Genomic DNA, 22027 nt, shown 5'->3' on the forward strand with positions numbered 1-22027 from the left:
GCTATACTAAATATTTTACGATTCCATTGCAATGTTTCCGGTATGTGTCCGTTAGAGACTAACCGATTTACGCGCGGTGAAGAAGGGAGAAAGGGAAAAATCGGAAAAGGGAAACAGGGAAAAATCGAAAAAGGTAAAAGGGAAGAAGGTAAAAGGAAGAAGGGGAAAATGGAAAAAATAAAAAAACGGGAAAAGGAAGAAGAGGAAAATTGAAAAAAGAAAACACGGGAAAACTGGGAAAAGGAAAAAGGGGAAAGGAAATGGGAAGAGAAAAATAAAAAAAGAGAAAAAAGAAAAGAGGAAAGAGAAAGGGAAATGGGGGAAGAGGAAGGGAATTAAATAAATTTAATTAAAATTAAATAAAATAATATTAAATTAAATTTAAAATAAATAAGTCAAAATGGAATTAAAAAATTAGAATATATAAAGCAAATAATTGATGTCAGATGCAAAACAATTGATTGAGATTAAAAGCGTAGGTAAAGCATGGAAAAGAAGTAATTCATTACATCTGTCAAATAAGTAACATTAATACATCGTGTGCATGCGCAGAGCGACAGAATGAGTGTGTGAGGGTCCAGAAGAAGGCCGTTAAATTTTACAGCTTTATTTCTCTGTTTAAAATAATGAAATAAGTTCATAATAAAAATGTGTCCGGAAAAGGCTTTGTTTTTAAATTAGGAATAACAAAGAATTTTACCATGATTTCTGCTTAGTGGCAAAACGAACCTGTACCGAAATTCATCGAAAACCAACTGGAAGCGAAAACTGGAGAAGAAGGGGAAAAGGGAAAAATCTAAAAGGGTAAAAGGGAAGAGGGTAAAAAGGGTATAAGGGGAAAAAGAAAAAAAGGGAAAACGAGGAAAAGGAAAAACGGTAAAGGAAATGAAAAGGGAAGAGAGAAAAAAGAAAAGAGGAAGGGAAAATGGGGGAAGAGGAAGGGCAAAGGGAAGTAAGGGAAAGAGAAATAGGAGAAGGAAAGGGAAACGGGAAGAGAGAATGAAGCGAGCCATGACCCTCTATCGTGACGGGAAGCGCAAGTAACCATAGAGGGCACGGGCGAAACCGCGATAGGAATGATAGATTTGGGATTGTAATCAATTTTTTGTTTATCTTTACTGGACTTTTATATTGTACTATTTTAATTCATTCATAAAATGGATTGGTCTAACAAATATTGTTCAATTTTCTTATCTTCCTTTTTTTGTTTTCCTTTATTTAATTTTTTGGGCAACAATTCACTTTTATCGTATATTCCTTCAGTATTTTTCATAAAACTTTTTATTTATCGTTTTATCAGGATTTACTTAAAATCTAAATATAATATTGTTGATTAAATATTTTTTATTTACAAAAATGTGTGTAATAATTATGTTTAGGTTAGAATAATAGCATAAAATGGAGAATAGCATCAAACCAGTCATGTTATACGCTTATAAAAAAACCTACATATAATATTATTCCAACAATTAATTACAGTTGTACGTAAGGTATGGTAGATTACCTTGAAAATAAAATATACAATTTATATTTAGATAATTTTAGTATGATACATATTTTTAATGTTATTCATAAACTAGTAATTATATAATAAAATAAATACTACCCGTACACGATCTATGAATTAACTGTTATGTTACAAACAATTTAGTTTAATACTTCACTATAACTATAATTTTGAAGTTGGTAAGAAATTATCACATTTTAATTAAATAAATATTTTATTTTGATCTATACATAATAACATACTATACATTTCACGTTAGGGTTGGATAGTTATAGTGTTCCTCTAATAATAAAGAAAGAACTATTTTAAAATTTGCCTGGCTGGATCAAGGGAAACCATGGTAACACAACCTTGATTAGAGTAGGATCACAACACACAGTTATAAAATAAAAAAAAGCAGAAGTTATTAAAGTCCTGTATTAATAATAAAAACAATAAATAGTAATAAATTAAATATATAAAAATGCTAATTAAATCAGAAAGAATAAATTCAGAAGGTGTTAATGAAAATTATTTTAATTATGTACAATTTAAATGAAGATATAGAAAATTTGTGTTAAATTTTTGAAAGTGTATACTTTTTTAAACACTCAACAAATTGACAATTTTTCTGTAAAATAAGCTACTTTAATTGTACAACTATAATTAATTGTTTTATTTAAATGGTTCCGTAATTAAAACTATCATCGGAAGAATAATAATATTTTTTCTCGTAAACCGAAATATTGTGTTAAGTTATACGAAAACAATTCTGTTGTCTTATTTACTAAATTGAAATTCATAAACATACAAATTAAAAATTTATAAAAAAACCAATAGTGAGTCAATTATAAAAAAAAAGAATACGTCCGACAGATTGATCAACGATGTTTTATGAAGTATATTCATTTCATGAATTAAAATTTTATGAAGTACTTGTAAAACAAACACTAAACTTATAAAAAAATCCCGGAAAACGTTTTCCACTGAAAATAGGAGGTGCAATGGAGTGCTCTTGTAATATCTCTGCAAACAATCGTCTGATTTTCAAAATTCAAACGGGGTATTTGTTGAAGGTTAACTTATGCACTTTCAATATAAAAGATCATGGTTTTTCGAAAATGTTAGATCTTTGCAATCAATCTTCCGATTTCAAAATTCAAACGGGATATTTATTAGTATAATAAAAAATCACGATGGAACCAAACCAGAAGAAAAATAAACCTGATATACTCAGAGATGGACCTTATTTACACGACTGCCCGAAAAGGAGTGTAATTAGTTTAGGGTGTATGTATGTATGTATGTTCCACCGTAGCAGCTCAACGACTGAACCGATTTAGATGTATGACTCCGTGTTGGAATCCTTACGTTACCGGAAGTGCCACAGCCTATATAAATATAGGTACAAATACTACATACAAAGTTATCACCCGCACGCTCTTTAATTATCCTATATTAAAGAACAATGTTTGCCAGTAATTTTGTTTTTTTTTGTAGTCGTGTTATTTAATTTTTAATATTATCTCTTGTTATGAATAAAGTTTAGTAAAGTTTACATCACCTCATTAAGAATATTATAAAATTCTTCTTTTTTTTTTACTCATTGATTAATGAATATTTGTTTTCATAAATGTATGCTTATTTAATATCCATCTGAATATAATGGATGCAAGTATTTTAAGTCCATAAATAATTCTGCAAAAACCAAGAATCGAACTCGTTTTACTGACCAACTGATTTTAACGACTATTTATATAAAATGAAATTATCTAAATAAATAAAAATATACAAAATGTATAAAAATCTCATATTATAATACAAATAATATATAATTAGGTATATTTACAATTCATCTGTTTTAATACTATAAGATGTTATTATGAACCTATTAAACGTTGCTAAATACTTTATTAATCCTTAGGCAATCACTTAATTTAATCCGGTATAATTTAAAACTAAAAGAGTCTTCAGAATTAAAAGTTTCAGTGTAGATAAAAAGATTTTAATGACGACAAAAACAAGTTGAAAAAAATTTCGATAAACAAGAACGTGGTATTAAATATGTAACATTACGTGATTTCTCTTGGCATAAAATAGTACGAAGAAACCTGTATAATTAAAACATTAATTATTTAATATCAGATAATCTTGGTGATATTATTAAAATGATATAATAAACAATGAAAGGAACAAAAAATAAAAAAAACAAAAACAAAAAACAACTATTAATAACGGATATGAAAGAAGAAGTGGCAATCAGGTTGTGCTAATTAAGTAACGATATAATGAGCGAACAGAGAGATAGGAATGGACTGAGATATTATTACACTATTACTGGTGGAGTTGTATTATTAGTACTACTTGGTGATGTGGTGGGGAGGTTTTATTTAAACGGTGGGTTACTTCAGCAGTCGTTTTCTCGACAAGGCCATTCCAGTTCTTGTTTTACCTTACTGTCACTTTCTCCATCCAGCGGAAACCACGTTCCGTTATATTATTCAAGGTCATCTGGTTTTATTATTCGAGACTCAGGTCTCGGTGACCAGTGACTCGCGACGCTTAACGCTAGTAGATCGTAGTATACTACTACTAACGCTAGTACTGCTTCGCCGCCACACCCATGTATTACTTCCTTGATGCATACATATAAATACGAAATAATTTGCATTATATACAATTAATGAATAAATTATGTCGCCACTCTTACGTATTACGTAAAAAAAAATTGTTTTTCTCACGCATTAAAATATTATTTTTTCCTGTTACTCGTATTATATTCATTATTAGTATTATTATTATTAAAATAATAATATAAAACTTAACAATATTACATGTAACATAATTACTATTAATATATTTATTTAGAGGATGGGGGGAGGAGGGAAATTGTTCATAAATAGTTCATCAATGAATCACTGAAAAGCATAAATAAAAATGTATAATTTTCCATTAGAGGCCACTTAGCTTTTTTATTTTTTAAATATTACTACTGTTCATTGTAAACACATAACCTCTATATCCAAAGCTGATTGTAATACTGATTGAACTTTAAATAACTGTTTAAATAGTAGATCTCATTTATAAGTTTTGAATTTAACAGATTGAGAGCTCAGTAAAAAAATTAAATTAACAAAGCGAAAATCAAAATAAAATAAAACACTGACTTGTCGATTTTAATTGATAACGGAGAAGGTCAGGTTTAATTCATGGATATCGATAATTACTGATTGATGGCCATTAAAAACCTATTTTCATTATATTCTTATAATTTTTTTGCAGACAAAATGTCCGATGGGAAAACGATAATTTGTAAACGTAAAATTTAATAATGTACTGAGAAGGGCACGAAGCTGTTCAGTAATAAGAAAGCATGAAAGAGTGAAGTATCTAATGTGTAGCTGCTGAATGAATGGAAATGTTGTTTGACGTTAGTAGTGGTGGGGAGAGGCAACGTGTATAGTATAAATAATGGTGGCTTTGAGATAAATAGTTCTTCTAGACTTCACCTCTTTTTAACCCATCGTCACAGATAATGAAGCCACCATTTTGAAACGAAACATTTCAAAAGAATTTTTATATACATTGTTGTACGGCTAATCAAAATTCAACACCCTACAGATCGGTTTTTGTTATTAAAATAAAAAATGACTACTATAATAAAAAAGACCGTGTAATAATGAGAAATATTTGAAATTACAAAAATAGTTATATACTTATATTTAAGTATTTAACAATGAGAGATTAATAATTATTAATAAATAAATATATTTAAATTAAAAACAGTTAAAAAAAAGGGAGATGAAGTCTGATTCGAACCGATATGCCTTCCCCTCAGATCCAAATATTTAATCAATTAAACCTTTATTTGGCTATAACTCTGAAGCCAATGAAAATAAATACCAGTTATGATATATCGTTGAAAAGCTCTCAATGAGAGCTTATTACTGCATTTAAGAAAAAGTCCAAAATCCAAATTTTTTGGATTTTAGGCTATTTTGGTCAAGTCGATTGCAATCAAAAGGGGAGGTGTACAACTAGATGTTACAACAATCCTAATTCCAAAATTTCAACATCCTACGGCTAATTGTTTTTACGTTATGCGAGATACATACGTACCTATGTACGTACAGACGTCACGCGGAAACTAATTAAAATAGATTCAGGGATGGCCAAAATGGATATTTTCGTTGAAATCTGGAAACCGAAATTTTCGCCATCACAATACTTCCTTTACTTCGTAGAAGAAATTAAAAAAATGTCAGTAGACTTTTTTTACTCATTTGTAATGTAAATTTTTTGTTGTCTTTGGTTTTCAGTAAAAATGGATTTAAAAAAAAATACTCATGTTTTATTAACCAATTTCATCTATTATCTACAAATTTTGTTTTAAAGTTTTTTTTTGGTTATTGGCAATTAACAAAGTAAATTTATACAAACTAAAAAAGCGTGATTTTCAACTTAATTTTTTTAGGTTTCACAACAATTTTCTCGGAAAATAGTAAAAATGCAGATCTAAAACCAATTTTTTTTTCAATTTTTCATGTAACATAAAAAACCACAGTAATTTTTCTCAATAATTTGTGTCCGTAGTTTTATGAAGCATTACTTGATTTTTAAACAATAAATCTAGACGAAATCTTTCGCTTAGCGTAAATTGAAAACAAGATGTACAACATGTAAAACAGTTTTTTTATTTTTAACAGACTTCAAAAAAAGGTGGAATGTATTCGACCCATATATTTGTTTTTATGTTCGCGCATAACTTTTTTAATGTTAATCCGACTGAAATAAATCTTGCTGCAATTGACGCAGCTCTTTTTCACGGTGGTACCATGTTGTGAAGAAAGGTTTTTAGACACAAAAAATCGGTCTGACAATTTACAAAAAAAATTTTCTACCGTTTGAAAGGTAGGTAGGGACAATGGGAATCCTGATATTCTATATGTATGCGTCACGTTAGATGATGCTATATGGTCTTCTGTAGGAAAGGTAGTGTGAGTTTCTGCACAAGATATGTAGCACCGTGAATATAATCATCAAAAATCGAGATAGCTCATCTTAAATCTCTCAAACCCAATATTCATTGTGTAATATTCAGTATTGTTAAGGACAATGAGAATCTTATAATTCTGTAGACAGGCATCACATTACATGGTCTATTGCGTTCTCTCGCAAGGTCGGACAATTGAGCTAAACAACTAAAGTAAAATAATTTCTGACTCGACTTAAACTGAACAACATAAACTTGTCCTTTTACAAATATTTTTTCCCCCAAATCTACTATTATTATTATTATTATTATTATGCTTTTACGGCCAACATGGGACCACTTAGGTCAATTTTAGTTGGATCTTTTCTGAGAAAAGCGTGTTATTTTACTCTTTCGAGCTGCCCAGTATTTCTTCATCCGTTCAGATCTTGCTTTCTTTTCTTCATCCGTAAACACCCACTTCGTTGTATTTTGTCGTTTGTCTGTCTTTTGTTTAAATCTAATGCTTTTATCTTTTAGCTTTGTAATTTTTCCAGTTTTATTCTGTAGGTCAGTCAGGGAAATTCCCAATTCTTTCATATCTTCTCTAATTTCTTTGATCCATCCTACTTCTAGCTTTTGGAAACAGAGCTTTTCAATGATATTTCTTGACAGTCTTGTTTCCGGTGTCCTTATGAGATGACCGAAGAAAGAGATTCTTTTTTTCCGCATAGTATCAGTAACAGGCTCTATTTCTCGATACACCACCTCATTTGGCACAATCCACCATTGGCCTTCTTTTTGGTGTTTTTTATTGATACACGTTCTGACAATTCTCCTCTCTATTTTCAGAATTTTTTCAATTCGGTTTTTCTGAGTGATTTTGAAAAGGGTCTCGCTTCCGTAGGTGACTTCTGGCTGTACTACAGTTTTATAATGTTTAAGTTTTGTTTTAGCAGAAAGGCATTTTTTGTTATATACCAAGTTAATTTTTGGGATTTAATCATTTTATTTGTCCTGTTTTGCCATGTCACTTTTTCATTTAAATTATAAGTTATTATTTCCCCTAGATATTTAAATTGTTTTACTATTTTAATTTTCTTATTGTTTACCGTAATGTGCTCTATTACCAGAGGATCTATGGCCATTAGTTCAGTTTTTTCGAAAGAGATATGATCTTTTGTGCTAGGTTTTGAAGGCTCATGATTTGTGTTTTGGCTTCTTGAATATTATTTGCTAAAAGAGCGAGGTCATCTGCAAATCCTAGGCAATTTAGTGTGATGGAGTTTTTCTTAGTACCCATTTTTATATTTTTGGGATTTATTTCATACCATTTTCTCATGACAAATTCGAGGGCGCAGTTAAAAAGGAGTGGTGAGAGGCCGTCTCCTTGCCTCAATCCAGTTTTTATGTAGAAGGGTTGAGAGAGTTCACCTCTGAATTTCACTCTGGAATGGGAAATCTACTATATTGTACCAAATCTATTTAATATTGTACCTTGCAATTTGTGCACTGTTAAAACCTAACTTAAAATTAAAGGTAGTATATGTCTTTCTACGTTTCCATATGCTTTAATAACTTGAAACATTGTACTTACTGGTGTAATAGTCACACAGCCACATGTTTCATTTTTGTACCTAATGTTTAATCATAGAATTTTATTTACATAGTTTCTGGTAACTCAGCTCTTTCCAGTTGGTCCCTTCTTAGGGCAGGCCGTTTGAATTTCTTAACAATTCCTATAGCGCCGTTAACTAAACCATCAGAAATCGATATACTACGTCTTAACATAATTCTTGAAGCCTCTGCCAATTGTACATTATGTAACAGGCTACCACAGTTATTGATATCTACCGGAATAACATCCCCGGGGGTGGGGGATTTCTCATATGTTTGTCGTGATTCATCAATATCGTTAATAATATAGATTCTATTTGTTTTTGATATCGTATCAGTCATACTACGATTATATTCATTAACTAATTTAATAGTTGCGAATATTGTTACAGTATTTCTATCCGCAAATTCGACTGTTAAAGATAACCCCTTCTTTTGCCAAGCATTTCCAATCAGCTAATTGTAACATCGCCGAAAAGAAAATTATTTAATAAATGAATTAACTCCATGTCATTTCTTTGTCTCATGATAATTGTTAGCTTACAAAATGAAAACTGATGCCTCAAATTTATTTCTGCTTCAGACAAAGGAGGAGGTTCAAAAAAACACCAATGGCCTTTGACGAGGCAGCTGCATTATCACCAAAAAGCACATTAACTCCACCGAATAACTTATCGTTATTAATCAGACAGAAAATTATGAAATAATTATTTAAAAAAAAAAATTGAACCGACATAAAAATGCGATAAAAAGAAAGAAATAATATCGTCCAAACACTTAATTAATTCTTTTGTCACTTTTTTTTTAATCGGCGCCAAAATAAATGATTATACTTATGTGGTACTTGAAAGGACCTATAGATGAGGTATATAAAAAGACGTAATCGCAAACTGAATAATAAATCAAAGCACATAAGTATGAATTCCACTGAAGTAATGTCAGTTTTGGTTTTTAAAAAGTATACATATATAATATTATAGAAAAAAATTATATTACATCTAGAAATTAATTTTGTAAAATCAGGCGCCGATTCAAAAAAATTCCTTTCGGCACGCCGGAAGGCGGAGGTAGATTTCACTGGGGCAAAATAGGAGTAGGCGAACTCAGATTGATCGATCGATCCTGTCCCTATTAAGAGAGCTATTATTTTTTTTTGTCCTTGGAACCCCATTTTTTCACTCTTGGTCCTTATCCAAATAATAGTAGGAACTTTAAACAAATTCGATATTTTACTTAATAAGAAAGTTACAGCGGTATTTTGTTTTTACGTTTTTTTTTTTGTTTTAGTCATCCCTTGCCGTAAGGGTTGGTTATATTAAAAATTGTTACAGACAAAAGTTTTACGTAATGTTTGGAGGACTAACGACCACTTTAAACCGATTTGATACTTTGCCTATTAAGGGAGGTATGATTTTTTGTCTTCGAAACCCCATTTTTTCCACCTCCTGGACCAATGGTTAGTGATGATATCAAAAGACTTTATTATATAAATTTAGGCACTCAACCAAAGAACAGTAAGAACTTCAAACGAGTTCAATATTTTGCTTAACAGGAAAGTTATAACCATATTTGGTTTTTTCGAAAAAGTCCACCCATTTCCACCCTCATGGTCCGATTTTTCCCATTAACGAACTCGAGTGAGATTTTGGGTCGTTATATTTTATGTATCAATTTGAAAGTGATTGGCGAAAAATTACGGCAGTTATCGTGTCCACAAGAATGAACTCTAACGTTCATACATATATATAAACCTTTGAACTGACCTGGTTTAGGAGTCTGGGGGTTGTGAAACGCGAAGATATAACGAAATTTTCCCGAAGTCTTATCATGGTACTCATTACAATAGGTAGCTTTCTTATGAAATCTACCTAAAAGTGTCTGAGGAATTAAGTATTTGGATGTAATTATTTCTTACTTTTTAGCGAATTTTGATGTCGGTTCCATTTTTTTTTTAAATGATTATCTTATTGCATCTTAATAAATGATTAATATATATTCAATATCAATAATTAATGTAAGAATTATAAATGATTTAGGCAACTTTCGGATCATAATAAATTACCAGTTGAATATTATTCTAATAATCATCACTCAATGTAAAAGCCAATGAGTTTATGTAATAGTAATTTAATTTTTGTGATTTTAAGTTTATTTTCTTTACTAATTAGATCATATTTTGCCGAATGAAAAAAAAAATTATAATTTTTTTTATTTTTCAAGTAGTTACTTTGTTGTTATGCAACATCATTTTTGGAATGGTAGAAAAAATAACAAAAAAAAGTGAAATTATAAGAAGTAACATCGACTAACCACCGTGACGGAGTGGTGGAATCTTTTATGTTATTATATTACTGTTACATCTAACGCCATCTATTAATAAGAATAATAAAAGATTGATTGATAGTACGTTTATAAAGATTATAAATAAAATAAAGTTAATTTAAAGCAAAGTAAAGTAATTATCTGAAGACAAGTGTAATGTGATACGTTGAATCTGAATGTTCGGTACTGAATTGGAAGAAAAAAGTGAAATTTATGAATAAAAAAAAAAATACTGCTAATTTTCTTCATCATACTGAAGGCAAAAAATAATATTTCATTACAACAGAGGGGTTATGAATATTTTCATTTTAATATTTAAAACATGGCAAAATTACAAAATGTTTTTTCCTGAAAAAATAAAAATGAACTTAATTTATTTTAAAATATTTTATCTTTATCATAAAAAAAAACTAATAAAGATAATTTTAAAATCGTTTGAATAAATGTAACAAGTTATTAAATTAATAATAAAATTATTTTATTTTTTATTCGCATCAACAATTACCGGTACAGTTACACTACATTGATAAGTCATTAGGGACTTATCAATGTAGTGTAACTGTACCGGTAAATGTGCAGTCTTGCAAAAACTCTGGCCGACCAGTCATGAGACATGTTGGGTTAATTGAAACCACCAAAGAACACCGGGATCTATGATCTAGTATTCAAATCCGAATAATAGCAACTACCCCGACTTTGAAATCAGCTGATTTATGATGACAAGTTTACCAATAGACCAATTTAATTTTTAAATTATTTTTGAAAAATGTTTCATCAAATTGAAAATCTGAAACATGTAGGCGCATCAATTTTTTTATGGTTTTTATTGGTAAACCTACAATAAGCCGTTTTTTTCTTTTGTACTTAAAAAATAAAATAAAGTATTTGAATATCCAGAATTTTAAGAAAATTTAATAGAAAATATTAAGTTAAAACTGGTTTGATTATTAACTAAAACGAAAGTTTTTATGGAAAAAGGAATGTATAGAGTCAATAAAATCTGGATGTGATATGGCAATTCTTTTTTTTTTTGTTTTTCATCCGGAGATTCCATGCATTCGGCTTTGCTGCATCATTTTGCGCTGGTATCCTTTTGAAAACTGTTCTACCGTTTTGGTATAAGGACGGGGCAAGGTATATAACATTTCTATTACGGATAATTTTAAGGTCGACTTATCCTCAGCATTACTTAGGCTACGGTGTCTTTTCCAGAGAAATCTATTGTTGAAAAAGTTAGAAAATTATTTTTTTTTTTAAATTGTATTTTCGGTACACTCTTTACTTTCCAGTCTAGAGCAATAGTTTTAAAAGGAAAAGTATTGTAATAGGTCCAATTTGGGCACATGAGGTTTTCACCGGATCTTCACGTTTTGACACCTAAGGAACCCAAAAAAACCGGATGGAAATTTTCCGGATGTTAATGTTCGTATGAACATTATATTGTTCACATTATATCTTCAGAACAACGAACCGATTTTGAACAAACTTGGTCAAATTACTTCTACATATGAGGCATTAATGTCGTTAAATTTTCAACTTAAAAGATCAAGGGGGTGAGGCTGTAGAACAAGATCACCCTCAGCATCTCGAGATTTCGCCTAATTAAGGCCATATTTTTCTAGGCCATATTTGTTAACGATTAAAAAATAATAATTTGAAAATAAAATTTACAAAATCGCACTTACCCCAAAAAATGCTTTAAACTACGCTATGTTGTGACGTCACAGGTGAGTGGTAGAATTAAAAAAATGAATAATATTTAAGGTGTAAAAACGTAACTCGGTTTAGCTGGGTCTCGAACTCGATCGCCGAGTTGATTCGAGTACCTGGTACGTTAAGTCTAGCGGCTACACCAGTTCCGACCGCGAAATTTGTTCTATGTAAGTTGTGAAATTACATTAGTTTAGCTAATCCCGACCGTCGCCGCTAGTGCCGCCACACCCGCGTGAATTAATACAGTATGCACGCGCGCTTAGGTAGAATCAATCAATTAAATAAACGAAAAATTATTATATTTAAATAAAATAATAAATATTTTAAATTAAGTTGAGTGTGTAAGCCGTGAATCAGAAACATCTGTGTATCAGCTTTTTTAAGGTTACTGCGCTACAATCATATATACAGAATGTTTCTTTGTTTTGCGGCATACATATTTTCACTACTTATTTTCTACGCGTAAAACACGATTTATCTATTTCAACAGTGTATCTTTTCCCAAAAATGTTAATTAAGGTTCTGCAACAAATGATAAGCGCAAAAAGTAATTTTTCCGATAGATACTAAAGTTTTTTGCAAAAACTGATGGTCCTATAATTATTAACCCGCGAATAAATAAACAATAGTGTTTTAATTAAACGCGATTAACCATTTTTTGACATTTTCAAATTAGTATTACACTTCATATTAATTTAATTCACCTCCAGTACTCATCTTTTTAAGTGTTTGATGAACCCATAGTATGACCGATCGCGCAAACTCTATTCTAATGCGACAATCTGCGGTTGTTTTATTTTTCTATTGTAACCACTTAACGATCTAACTGTAAAATTAAAAGTGAGAAAATTTTATTTTCCTGAAGGCAAAACGAAGTACCTTCATTGGCGCCCAAACACGATATTTACACATTTAAAAATTAAATTTAAAAGATTAACCCTAAAAATTACACAAAAGTAATATTTAAACACGCAATAGATGGAAAATGTCCATGTCGAATGGTAAGAGCGAATTAACACCATAATAATATACAATAATTAAGATTTAATTTACAAGAACAAAAATACCATCTGGTATACGCCAAACGGCATAAATAAACTAAAAAGATTAGAGCCTAGTGTGCCCTATTTGAAAACAGCAAGTAATAACCTCCTGCCGACGGTTATTCTTACATGAAGACTTCAGGATGATACAGTGACCTTAACTGGACGAAGTTTATTATTGATTGTAACATTCCACTTACTCTGCCACTCGTCACGGACCACAATCTTCAGAAAACATACAAGATCATTCGAAACAATGCGATTAGTGAAAGGGGAATTCGAACAGCGCATTTGCCGAACGATCAGCGTGCTCATTGCTTGAAATTCTAGTACGGCTGGGAATCCAGCAGAAGCTCATATTTGTAATACGTTGAGTAATTTCAGAGATGATAGAATGTATATCACAGACGACAGGGTGTTTAGAGTACTAATGGGTAGCAAAGTACTCGTGTCGGAAAGACACGTTTGTCACAAAGAGTAACAAATCAGATGATACAAAAACCAGACTGGACGGCGCCGAACATCTTCTATAACATTGGAACATTATCGAAAATACCATTATGCAGATAAATAGATAGACGAACTAATATATTAAACTTATTTAAAACAAATTATATCAAGTGCTAATAATGAATATTATGAAATAATCATTTCCTCTCTCGTTTTTTTTTTTTATTACTAATTGTGGATATAAAAGAATATATTTTTTTGGAATCCTATACTAAAATACAAAACCAGTTGTAAATTATTACGACATATAATACCAAAGATTTAAGAAACGAATTTTAATTTACGGTAAATAAATTATTATTCGTAAATTTAAATCATAGTAATGCTTATAGGGGAGAGACTAAAATAATAATTATCACAATAAAAAGGATAGATAACTTACTTGAGAATATTACCAGCTTCCTTGCTACGATATATATCACATTTATGAAGAGGTTTTGATGTATCTTGCCCCCATCTTTTAGCTTCTATACACATCGATCTGTGCAATTGGAACTGAAGTACTGTTCCAACGAAATATCTGGAAAAATAAAAGATAAATACATTGTAAACATTTAAATAAATATTTATTATAAATGAATTCCATTTATAAAATAAAAGAGGTGCGAAGATAATATTTTATTAAGGCAAACATAAATATTATGCGAAAGGTGTTTTTGTTTTTATCGTATACCGATTCACGTGTTATAATTTACCTTTTCCTTTTACTGCCATCATACGGAAAATCCGTACAACGTTATAATATTATAACCTATTATTAAAGTCCAATTGTAAACAAACTAATGCAATGTGTAATTTAAACTACTTTTATACTTCTTGTAACAACAATTACAACAGTATTATCCTCGAACTTTTATTACAAAGGGGCAAGGCCAATATATCCATACGTTAACCTCTCTATGTATAAAGTATTAGCAGTATTTTATGTACTGCATATATTTATATTATATTATGGACCAGGATACATTCTTTTATTTAAATATTCTTTTTTATTTTATGCAGAAATAAATGAAAAAAAAAACACCTGTTCCGTTTGCAGATCTTATTTAATATTTCCTTTTCTTATATGTACATTATAAATATAAATCAAATAATTATAATGACGTACTTCGTTAAAAGGAAAAAAAAATGTTATTGAAGACAATTTATATTCATATTCTAAAGCAAATTAATAAAACTACAATACGTGTAAAATAAAGGGATTTAAAAATTTTATTAAAAAGTAAAAAAAAAAATATCTGAATTTCTTTATATTTTGACTATTATATATAATTAAAAAAAAAAAACATTAAATATTCCAGTTTAATTTCCTCGACCGCTTTCGGCTATTCTGCCATCTTAAATAGGAATATAATTATGATTAACATTATAAAACTACCATAATAGAATTACATATATAATATATATATATATATATAAATAACAATTTGAACGTCATTTTATTATTCGTCAAAAGTTAAAAGTTTAAATATGTGACTACATCCGTATTGTAATAGTTCCTCAATTGTTATGCTGGTATTATACAAACTGGAATTTGGTAGCTGTTTTTTAAAATTATATATAACAGTTATTATATCAAACGGGCCATGTTCGAAAAACTAAATTTATATTTTGACTTTAAAAAAAATCACTACTAAATTAAAACAAAAACAATTATCTGTAGACTTAAGTGGACATTTAAAGAACACTTAAACAGAAGATATTTTCTTTTTATATATATATATTTTTTTCTGTTTAGCTTCCGGAACCACCGTAAGGCATTACTTCAGAGGACAAGTGAGGATGATAAGTATGAATGTAAATGAAGTATAATCTTGTACAGACTCAGGTCGACCATTCCTGAGACGTGTGGTTAATTGAAACCCAACCACCAAAGAATACCGGTATCCACGATCTGGAATTCAAATCCATATAAAAATCCTTTACTATGATTTCAACCTTAGAACTCTCGACTAAGAAATCAGCTGATTTGCGATGACGAGTTCACCACTAGATCAACCCGGTGCATATAAAAAAAAATTAAAAATTAAATTAAAAAAATTATAATTATTATTATCACTATTATCATCAATATGATAATAATCATATAATAATAATCATATATATAATAATCATCATAAAAACCAGGATATTAATCTCTAAAATATGTCAAAAATTCTCGCCCCCTTTTTTCAGCATAAGATTTCTCGTTTCTCCTAAATTTTCTTGTAATCTATTATATCATCTAAAGATTTATTTCTACTTTATGTTTCTAAAAAATGAATATTTTTTAAAAGTTTTTTGGTAGTCCTCTGATATTAAATTAGCTGCTCATAATTCCTTATATTTTCTTTCTGAAAATGAAATTTTCAGAAAGAAGTACCTAACATTAGGCAATAATTCCTTCATCGATTCTTATTGATATTTCCAAGAACTGGATTTAAATATTTTTGCAATAATCTAAATAGAATTTACCAAATGAACCCATTTAAAGACCTAGGGATGATAAAAATCTACAGTAAAAAGTTAGAGGATCAGATTGGATAGTCAATAAAAATAATAAAACGTTTTGAATTTTGATTGTCTTAAAAAAAGGCCATGATCTTTAACTGAAATGCCACGCTTTTTAAAAAAAAAATTTGAAGCAAAATTTTAGGAAGGGTAAAAAAAAATTATACGTTTTAAAACTCAGTTTTATTATTAAAAAATATTTATATTTAGTTTTTTTATTAAAAAAAGTACTGGGCACATAAAAAAAAACCGCTGCTCGCATGCACATATATATAAAATTACAAAAATACTGGGCACTGCCAATGGACAATATCTTGACAATAATTATGTATTTTATATATATATATATATATATATATATGAGAAATTTTGTGGCGGGTTATGTCTGTCTGATCGTTTGTAACATCACGCGATTGTTTTCAAATTATTAGGATAAATTTGTGTTATCCTTGGAAAGGTTTTAAGCCATAGGTCGAGGCTCTAGCCCCCTTGGGGATGATGATGTGAAGTTTTCCTCTTCAAAAGTCTGCGTAGTTTAGTTACTACTATTCTGTTTTTTATAATTTAGTTTCTTTTTCAGGTATTTGTAAAGTCTGCTTACTTTAATTTTTATTTATCACTATAATTCTCACAACCATGAGAATAACAAACACAGCGGGGTTACAGGGGGCAGGGACCTCCGACAGGCATGTATATATATATCATATTCAACACATGTTGAATATGAGCTGTCAATTCTTAGTGTCTCTCTGGAATGAGGGGATATGTATTATAATTTTTTTCACGTTTTCCAAGAAACATTTCTTGAATTTTCATGCGAAAATTCATTACATTGAATATCAGAATAATGATATAAATATAAATATATATATATATATATATATATATATATATATATATATATGCTAAAATAATCCAATGTTAAGGAATAACGATAAAAAATTAAAAATATTTTTAAAATGTGTAAAAATCATGTAATTAAAAAAAAAGAACAAATAAATGTATTATATCAAAACAATCTAATAAACAAAAGTAACATATTTGTATCTATATTCGTAAACATCACTACGTGAATAGTACTTGTAAACATGCAGAAAAAAATTAATTATTTAATTTATACGATTTTTCTCTGTTTTTCACATTTATGCTGGGAAATACACATGTGTTTTTTTAAAATAATTACTGATGATGAAATAATGCATAAAAAATTGCATCGATTAAAAATTCTATTCTTAAAGTTAATTAATTTCAATTGTGCAAGATTTTTTTTACGTAAATAATATCAATCTATAACTTAAGCACTAATATTTCATTGCATAAAAGCACATTTATACATTACTTTTTATTATTTATTTTTTGTTGCTTTTACGACCTTATAGGATCACTTTATTTCAATTTTTGGGCCAGTCCATTTTGTAATCAGTTCTTCTTATTTCCGAATCGTGTGAGTTTTTTTATTCTTGCTTCTTTTCTTTTTTCCCACAACTTTTTGAGGCGTTCTGATCTTTGGCGCCTGTCCTCGTCTGAATACACCCTGTTGGATTTCTTTTTGATTTTAGGTTCAAATTTTATCATATTAGTTTTAATTAGTTTGTCGTATTTTTCAGATGTTGTGATTAGATCTTCTTTGGAGATTCTTAACTCTTTCCTATCTTACCGAACTTCCTTTATCCATTTCGGTTTTGTTTTTTCCCAGTATAAGTTAATTATTTGGTTTGGAAGTCTGGTGTTTTCTGCTCTAAGTAGGTGTCCCAAGTATGAAATCCTTTTTTTTCCTGAAGAAATTTGTTAGTGAGGTTATTATTTTATATATTTCTTCATTTGGGATTATCCTCTACTGTTCTTCTACTACATTTTTCTTGTTTATGCATTTTCTGACTATCTTCCTTTCTGTCTTTTCGATCCTTTCTACTTCTCCAATTTTGTGTAGTCCGAAGAGAGTCTCGCTGGCGTATTGTATTTTTGGAAGAATTACTGTTTGGTAATGTCTGATTATAGTTTTTGTCGATAGGCATTTTTTATTATATATGTTTTAGGTAGTTATTAATGATTTTTTAAGTTTCTCAGTTCTTTCTTGCCAGTTTATTTTCTCATTGCTGTTGTGTGTAATTACTTTTTATTTTATAATATAGCACTTAAAGGAATTTAGTAGATTTTCTTTTAAAGAGACATAACATTTGTTAATGATATTAAACAGAAATAAAATCTATCCCAAAACTATAATTAATAATAAATAAAAAAATATATTACAAAGAATTAAATCATTTTTTAAGAAATACATTAACGATGACAATTTTGAAAATTGACAATTTTGAAACTATATTTCTTATCTTCTTAGCAACCTAAATATGATTTAACAAAAAGAACCAGAAAGAAAAAAAAATACATAAATTAGATCAAATTTCTTCCCTATTTGGTCTCAAGGTATTTAAATAGAGTTTTTGTAAACATGTTCATTTACAAATTTATATGAACTCAGTTTTACTGAGTAAAACTCAGTTAACTGAGTTAACTCAGTTTAACTGAAAAAAAAAGATTTTAATTTCGTAAAAATTTACTGATTCTTTATTATATACCAAAAGCTTAAACAAACACATCACTTTCAATATCCAGACATTAACATAAGTATTTCTCACAAAATTTGCATATAGTTTGTAAAAATAATTAATTTACTTCATAATACTTATTTGTATAATAGTTACGAAATATACTTCAAGAATCGTCTTATTTTAATTTTCCCAAGTATTAAATTTATATTTGCATAACATCTTTTTTTTTTACTTTTCTAGTTTCATAGTTGTAGCTATGTTGCAAGAAGGAGAGTATAGTAATCAGTTAAAGAATGGGGTATCGTACAAAAATCGTTTTTTTTGTGTATTTCTCGACGTTCATGATCCAGGAATCCCAAAAAAACAAAAAAATATGTGACTAGTGTTCATACGTATGTTGACTGTTTGAGGATTATAATTTTTGACTGGATAAACAGATTTTGATGAAATTTTGTGCAGACTGTGTATATGGAACAATTTTTTGATCAAATTTTGGGGTCAGAATCTCCAAGGGAGTTTTTTGGATCAGTTTTCTCAAAATTTTACAAATCCCCACATTATGTTAAGCTTAATACATACGTGCCTGCTTATCTTACCATATTTTTTTTTAAGAAACTGCCCCTAAATTCTCCCTTCCCAAAAATTAAAAAAAGCTATCTTTTTATTTATTGCAAATTTTCAACCGATTTTTTTTTGTCTTCGTAGGCATAATAGTAGTATAAGTGAACCAAAAAAAGAAATACTTTGGGGTTATACTGTAAGTGGGGGGAGCCGATCAAAGTATAAAAATATCGATTTTTATGAATGTTTAAACAATTTTTTTGGTTTATTTAAATTTCTAATATTACAATAAAATTTCATCATAATTCACCCCTACCCTCAAAAAATAAATCTTAGGTAAATTTTTATTGGTTGTACATTTTTTGGTGGAATTTGTTTTTATTTATTTTTAAAAAAGTTTTTTTGTAGTCATTTTATTTAATATAGTAGACGTAGAAATATCAAAAAAATTCTTTTAAGGTGAGTTTTTGAGGTGAGGGAGCAGAAAAAAAAATACCGATCTGTTTGAATTTTTGAAATTTATTTTTATTAAATTTAACAGATAATCATAATTTTACAATAAAACTTCAACATAAACAAACCTCACCCCAAAAAATAAATGTTAGGTCATTTTTTTAATATAATTTTTCCACTATAAAATAATAATTAACCAATGTCATGAAAGTATTACAACTTTGTAGTTGGATTTTTTCATTATTGCTAAAAAAAAAAAAAAAAAAGCGATGCTATTAAACCAAGAATACATGTATACAATATTAATTAGACATATAACAAATTTAAATTAATTTTTTTTTTACCATCTGGGTCAGTTAAAACAGGATGTAATTGATAAGCGTTAAAGTTATGTATTGCAAATAAAAAAAAAGTAATCAACTGCAAAAAATTTCATTTCGATCGATTTAGAAATTAACTAGTTATTCGAAGACCCAAAAAAAAAGAAGTGTTATAAGTCATAACCAGTCGAATCAAAAACTTCCTTTATTTATTTTCTTGAAATTAGCTGAAAAAATATGAGTTATAATTAACTTGTTGGAATGTGTACCACTTCTCATTTGGATTTATTCATAATAATATGGAAAAAATGAAACCATGTTTTACTATTGGTCGTATCGTAAAAACTATATGACGTAACAGTTTCTTCTACGCATGCGTTAAAAGTTATTGTATAACAACTTGCAGTGTATTTTGCAGTTAGTTAATTGTGATAAGGACTTAGGAAGTCGTTCGTCACCGACCGTGTAGTACCATACTCATTCATATTTCAGTTCACAAGTTAAATTTAGCGGCTACCTGTATTTTCGTTGTTACTACACTCTCACAAGAAGCCAATAGGCAGTGAAACACGTCTAACTGTATTTTATATAACAGGCGGTCATCATTTAAAAAAAAAGCAAAACAAAACATAATATAGTGAAATAATAAGTCTCAAACTGGTTATTCCGCGAATCTATTACTAAATGACAAGAAAATAACAACCTGATACATCAAGTTCCGGTACTGGTTCCCGTTAATCAGTGGCATTGATGTAGTTATTTAATGCATTTCTTTTTTTTTAATTTAGCTAAAATTAGTTGTAATTAATGATAAGTTATTTAAATTAATTTAAATTACAACAAAAGAAACAAAAAAAATCTAATGCAGTCATCTTAATGCTTATACTAATACTTAACGCGCGCGCGTAAACACACACACAAAATTATAACTGTTTTTGTTTATTAATATGATATTTAATCTTTAAATTGCTTGCTAATTTAAAAGGAAAATAGGAATTTTTTTCCATTTTTAGTTAAAAACTGAAAAAAAAAATTAATTAATTTTTAAATAATAAATTAATTAAAAATAAATAAAAAAATTAATGTAATTAATAAGCGTTAATAAATTAATTAATTTATATGAAATATATAATTAAATGAAGAGAATAATATTTTTAATTACACAGTAACAAAACTTATGATTAAAATAATATATATATTACATAAATTAAAAAAACGCATTTTGCGGTTACGAAATAGAACAGTTAAAACTAATATTACAATAAATACAAAGAAATAAAATATGTATTTGTAGGTCAGCTTTAATTATGGCGTTTAAAAAACAATTAAAAGAAAAAAAAATCTTAAATGTGTGTTGTAAAAAATTTATTTTTATTAAATTAAAAATCTTTATAAATAAAATAAATTTTTAATTAAAATTGTTTTTTAAGTTTTAATTTGGCAAACTGCAAATTGTTTTTACTTGTTTTCTGAATATTTTATGGTTTTACTAACTGGAAAATTTTACTCAGTTGAAATTACTAAAAATTGTAAGTATACGGTTTATATGTGTATTTGTTATGAATATTATTTCTTTTTTTTGATGATTAATTTAAAAAATAAGTTTAAATTTATGGATTGAAAATTTAGCCACTTCTAAAAAAGTCTAAAAGGTTATACGTGACCGTGGGATTCAAACCAGGTCAAGCATATTTAAAACGTAGGCCTGTTTAAATTTGCATTTAATACATCACAGTAATTTAATTTAAATAGAAAAATAAATAAATACATTAAAAGAATGATTCAAAATACACACACACACCCGCGCGCGCGCACACACACACACACACACATGCTTATTTATATACATAAATAAATAATATTTGTTATAAATGCATATATTATTTTAATATTTGGATGTTAGCCTGAACTTGTCAGTATGATTAAATAAAAATATATCAATATAAAACAACTTTCCAATAAAATACACAAAATTAAACTAATAGTTAAAT

At 28.5% G+C, this 22027-nt stretch overlaps 1 protein-coding gene across 3 annotated transcripts in view; it reads right to left on the reverse strand.

Moving 5' to 3' along the window:
• Positions 1 to 22027, reverse strand: part of LOC142329822 (angiotensin-converting enzyme-like) — a 507200-nt gene that overhangs the window by 40832 nt on the left and 444341 nt on the right. For all 3 annotated transcript variants that reach the window (XM_075374676.1, XM_075374677.1, XM_075374675.1), the window contains one exon: positions 14046 to 14183. In XM_075374676.1, the coding sequence (XP_075230791.1) occupies positions 14046 to 14183 (138 nt within the window). The remainder of the gene's footprint in view (positions 1 to 14045; positions 14184 to 22027) is intronic.

Source organism: Lycorma delicatula, chromosome 9, assembly GCF_047948215.1.
Source record: "Lycorma delicatula isolate Av1 chromosome 9, ASM4794821v1, whole genome shotgun sequence".
Classification (NCBI taxonomy): Eukaryota; Metazoa; Arthropoda; class Insecta; order Hemiptera; family Fulgoridae; genus Lycorma; species Lycorma delicatula.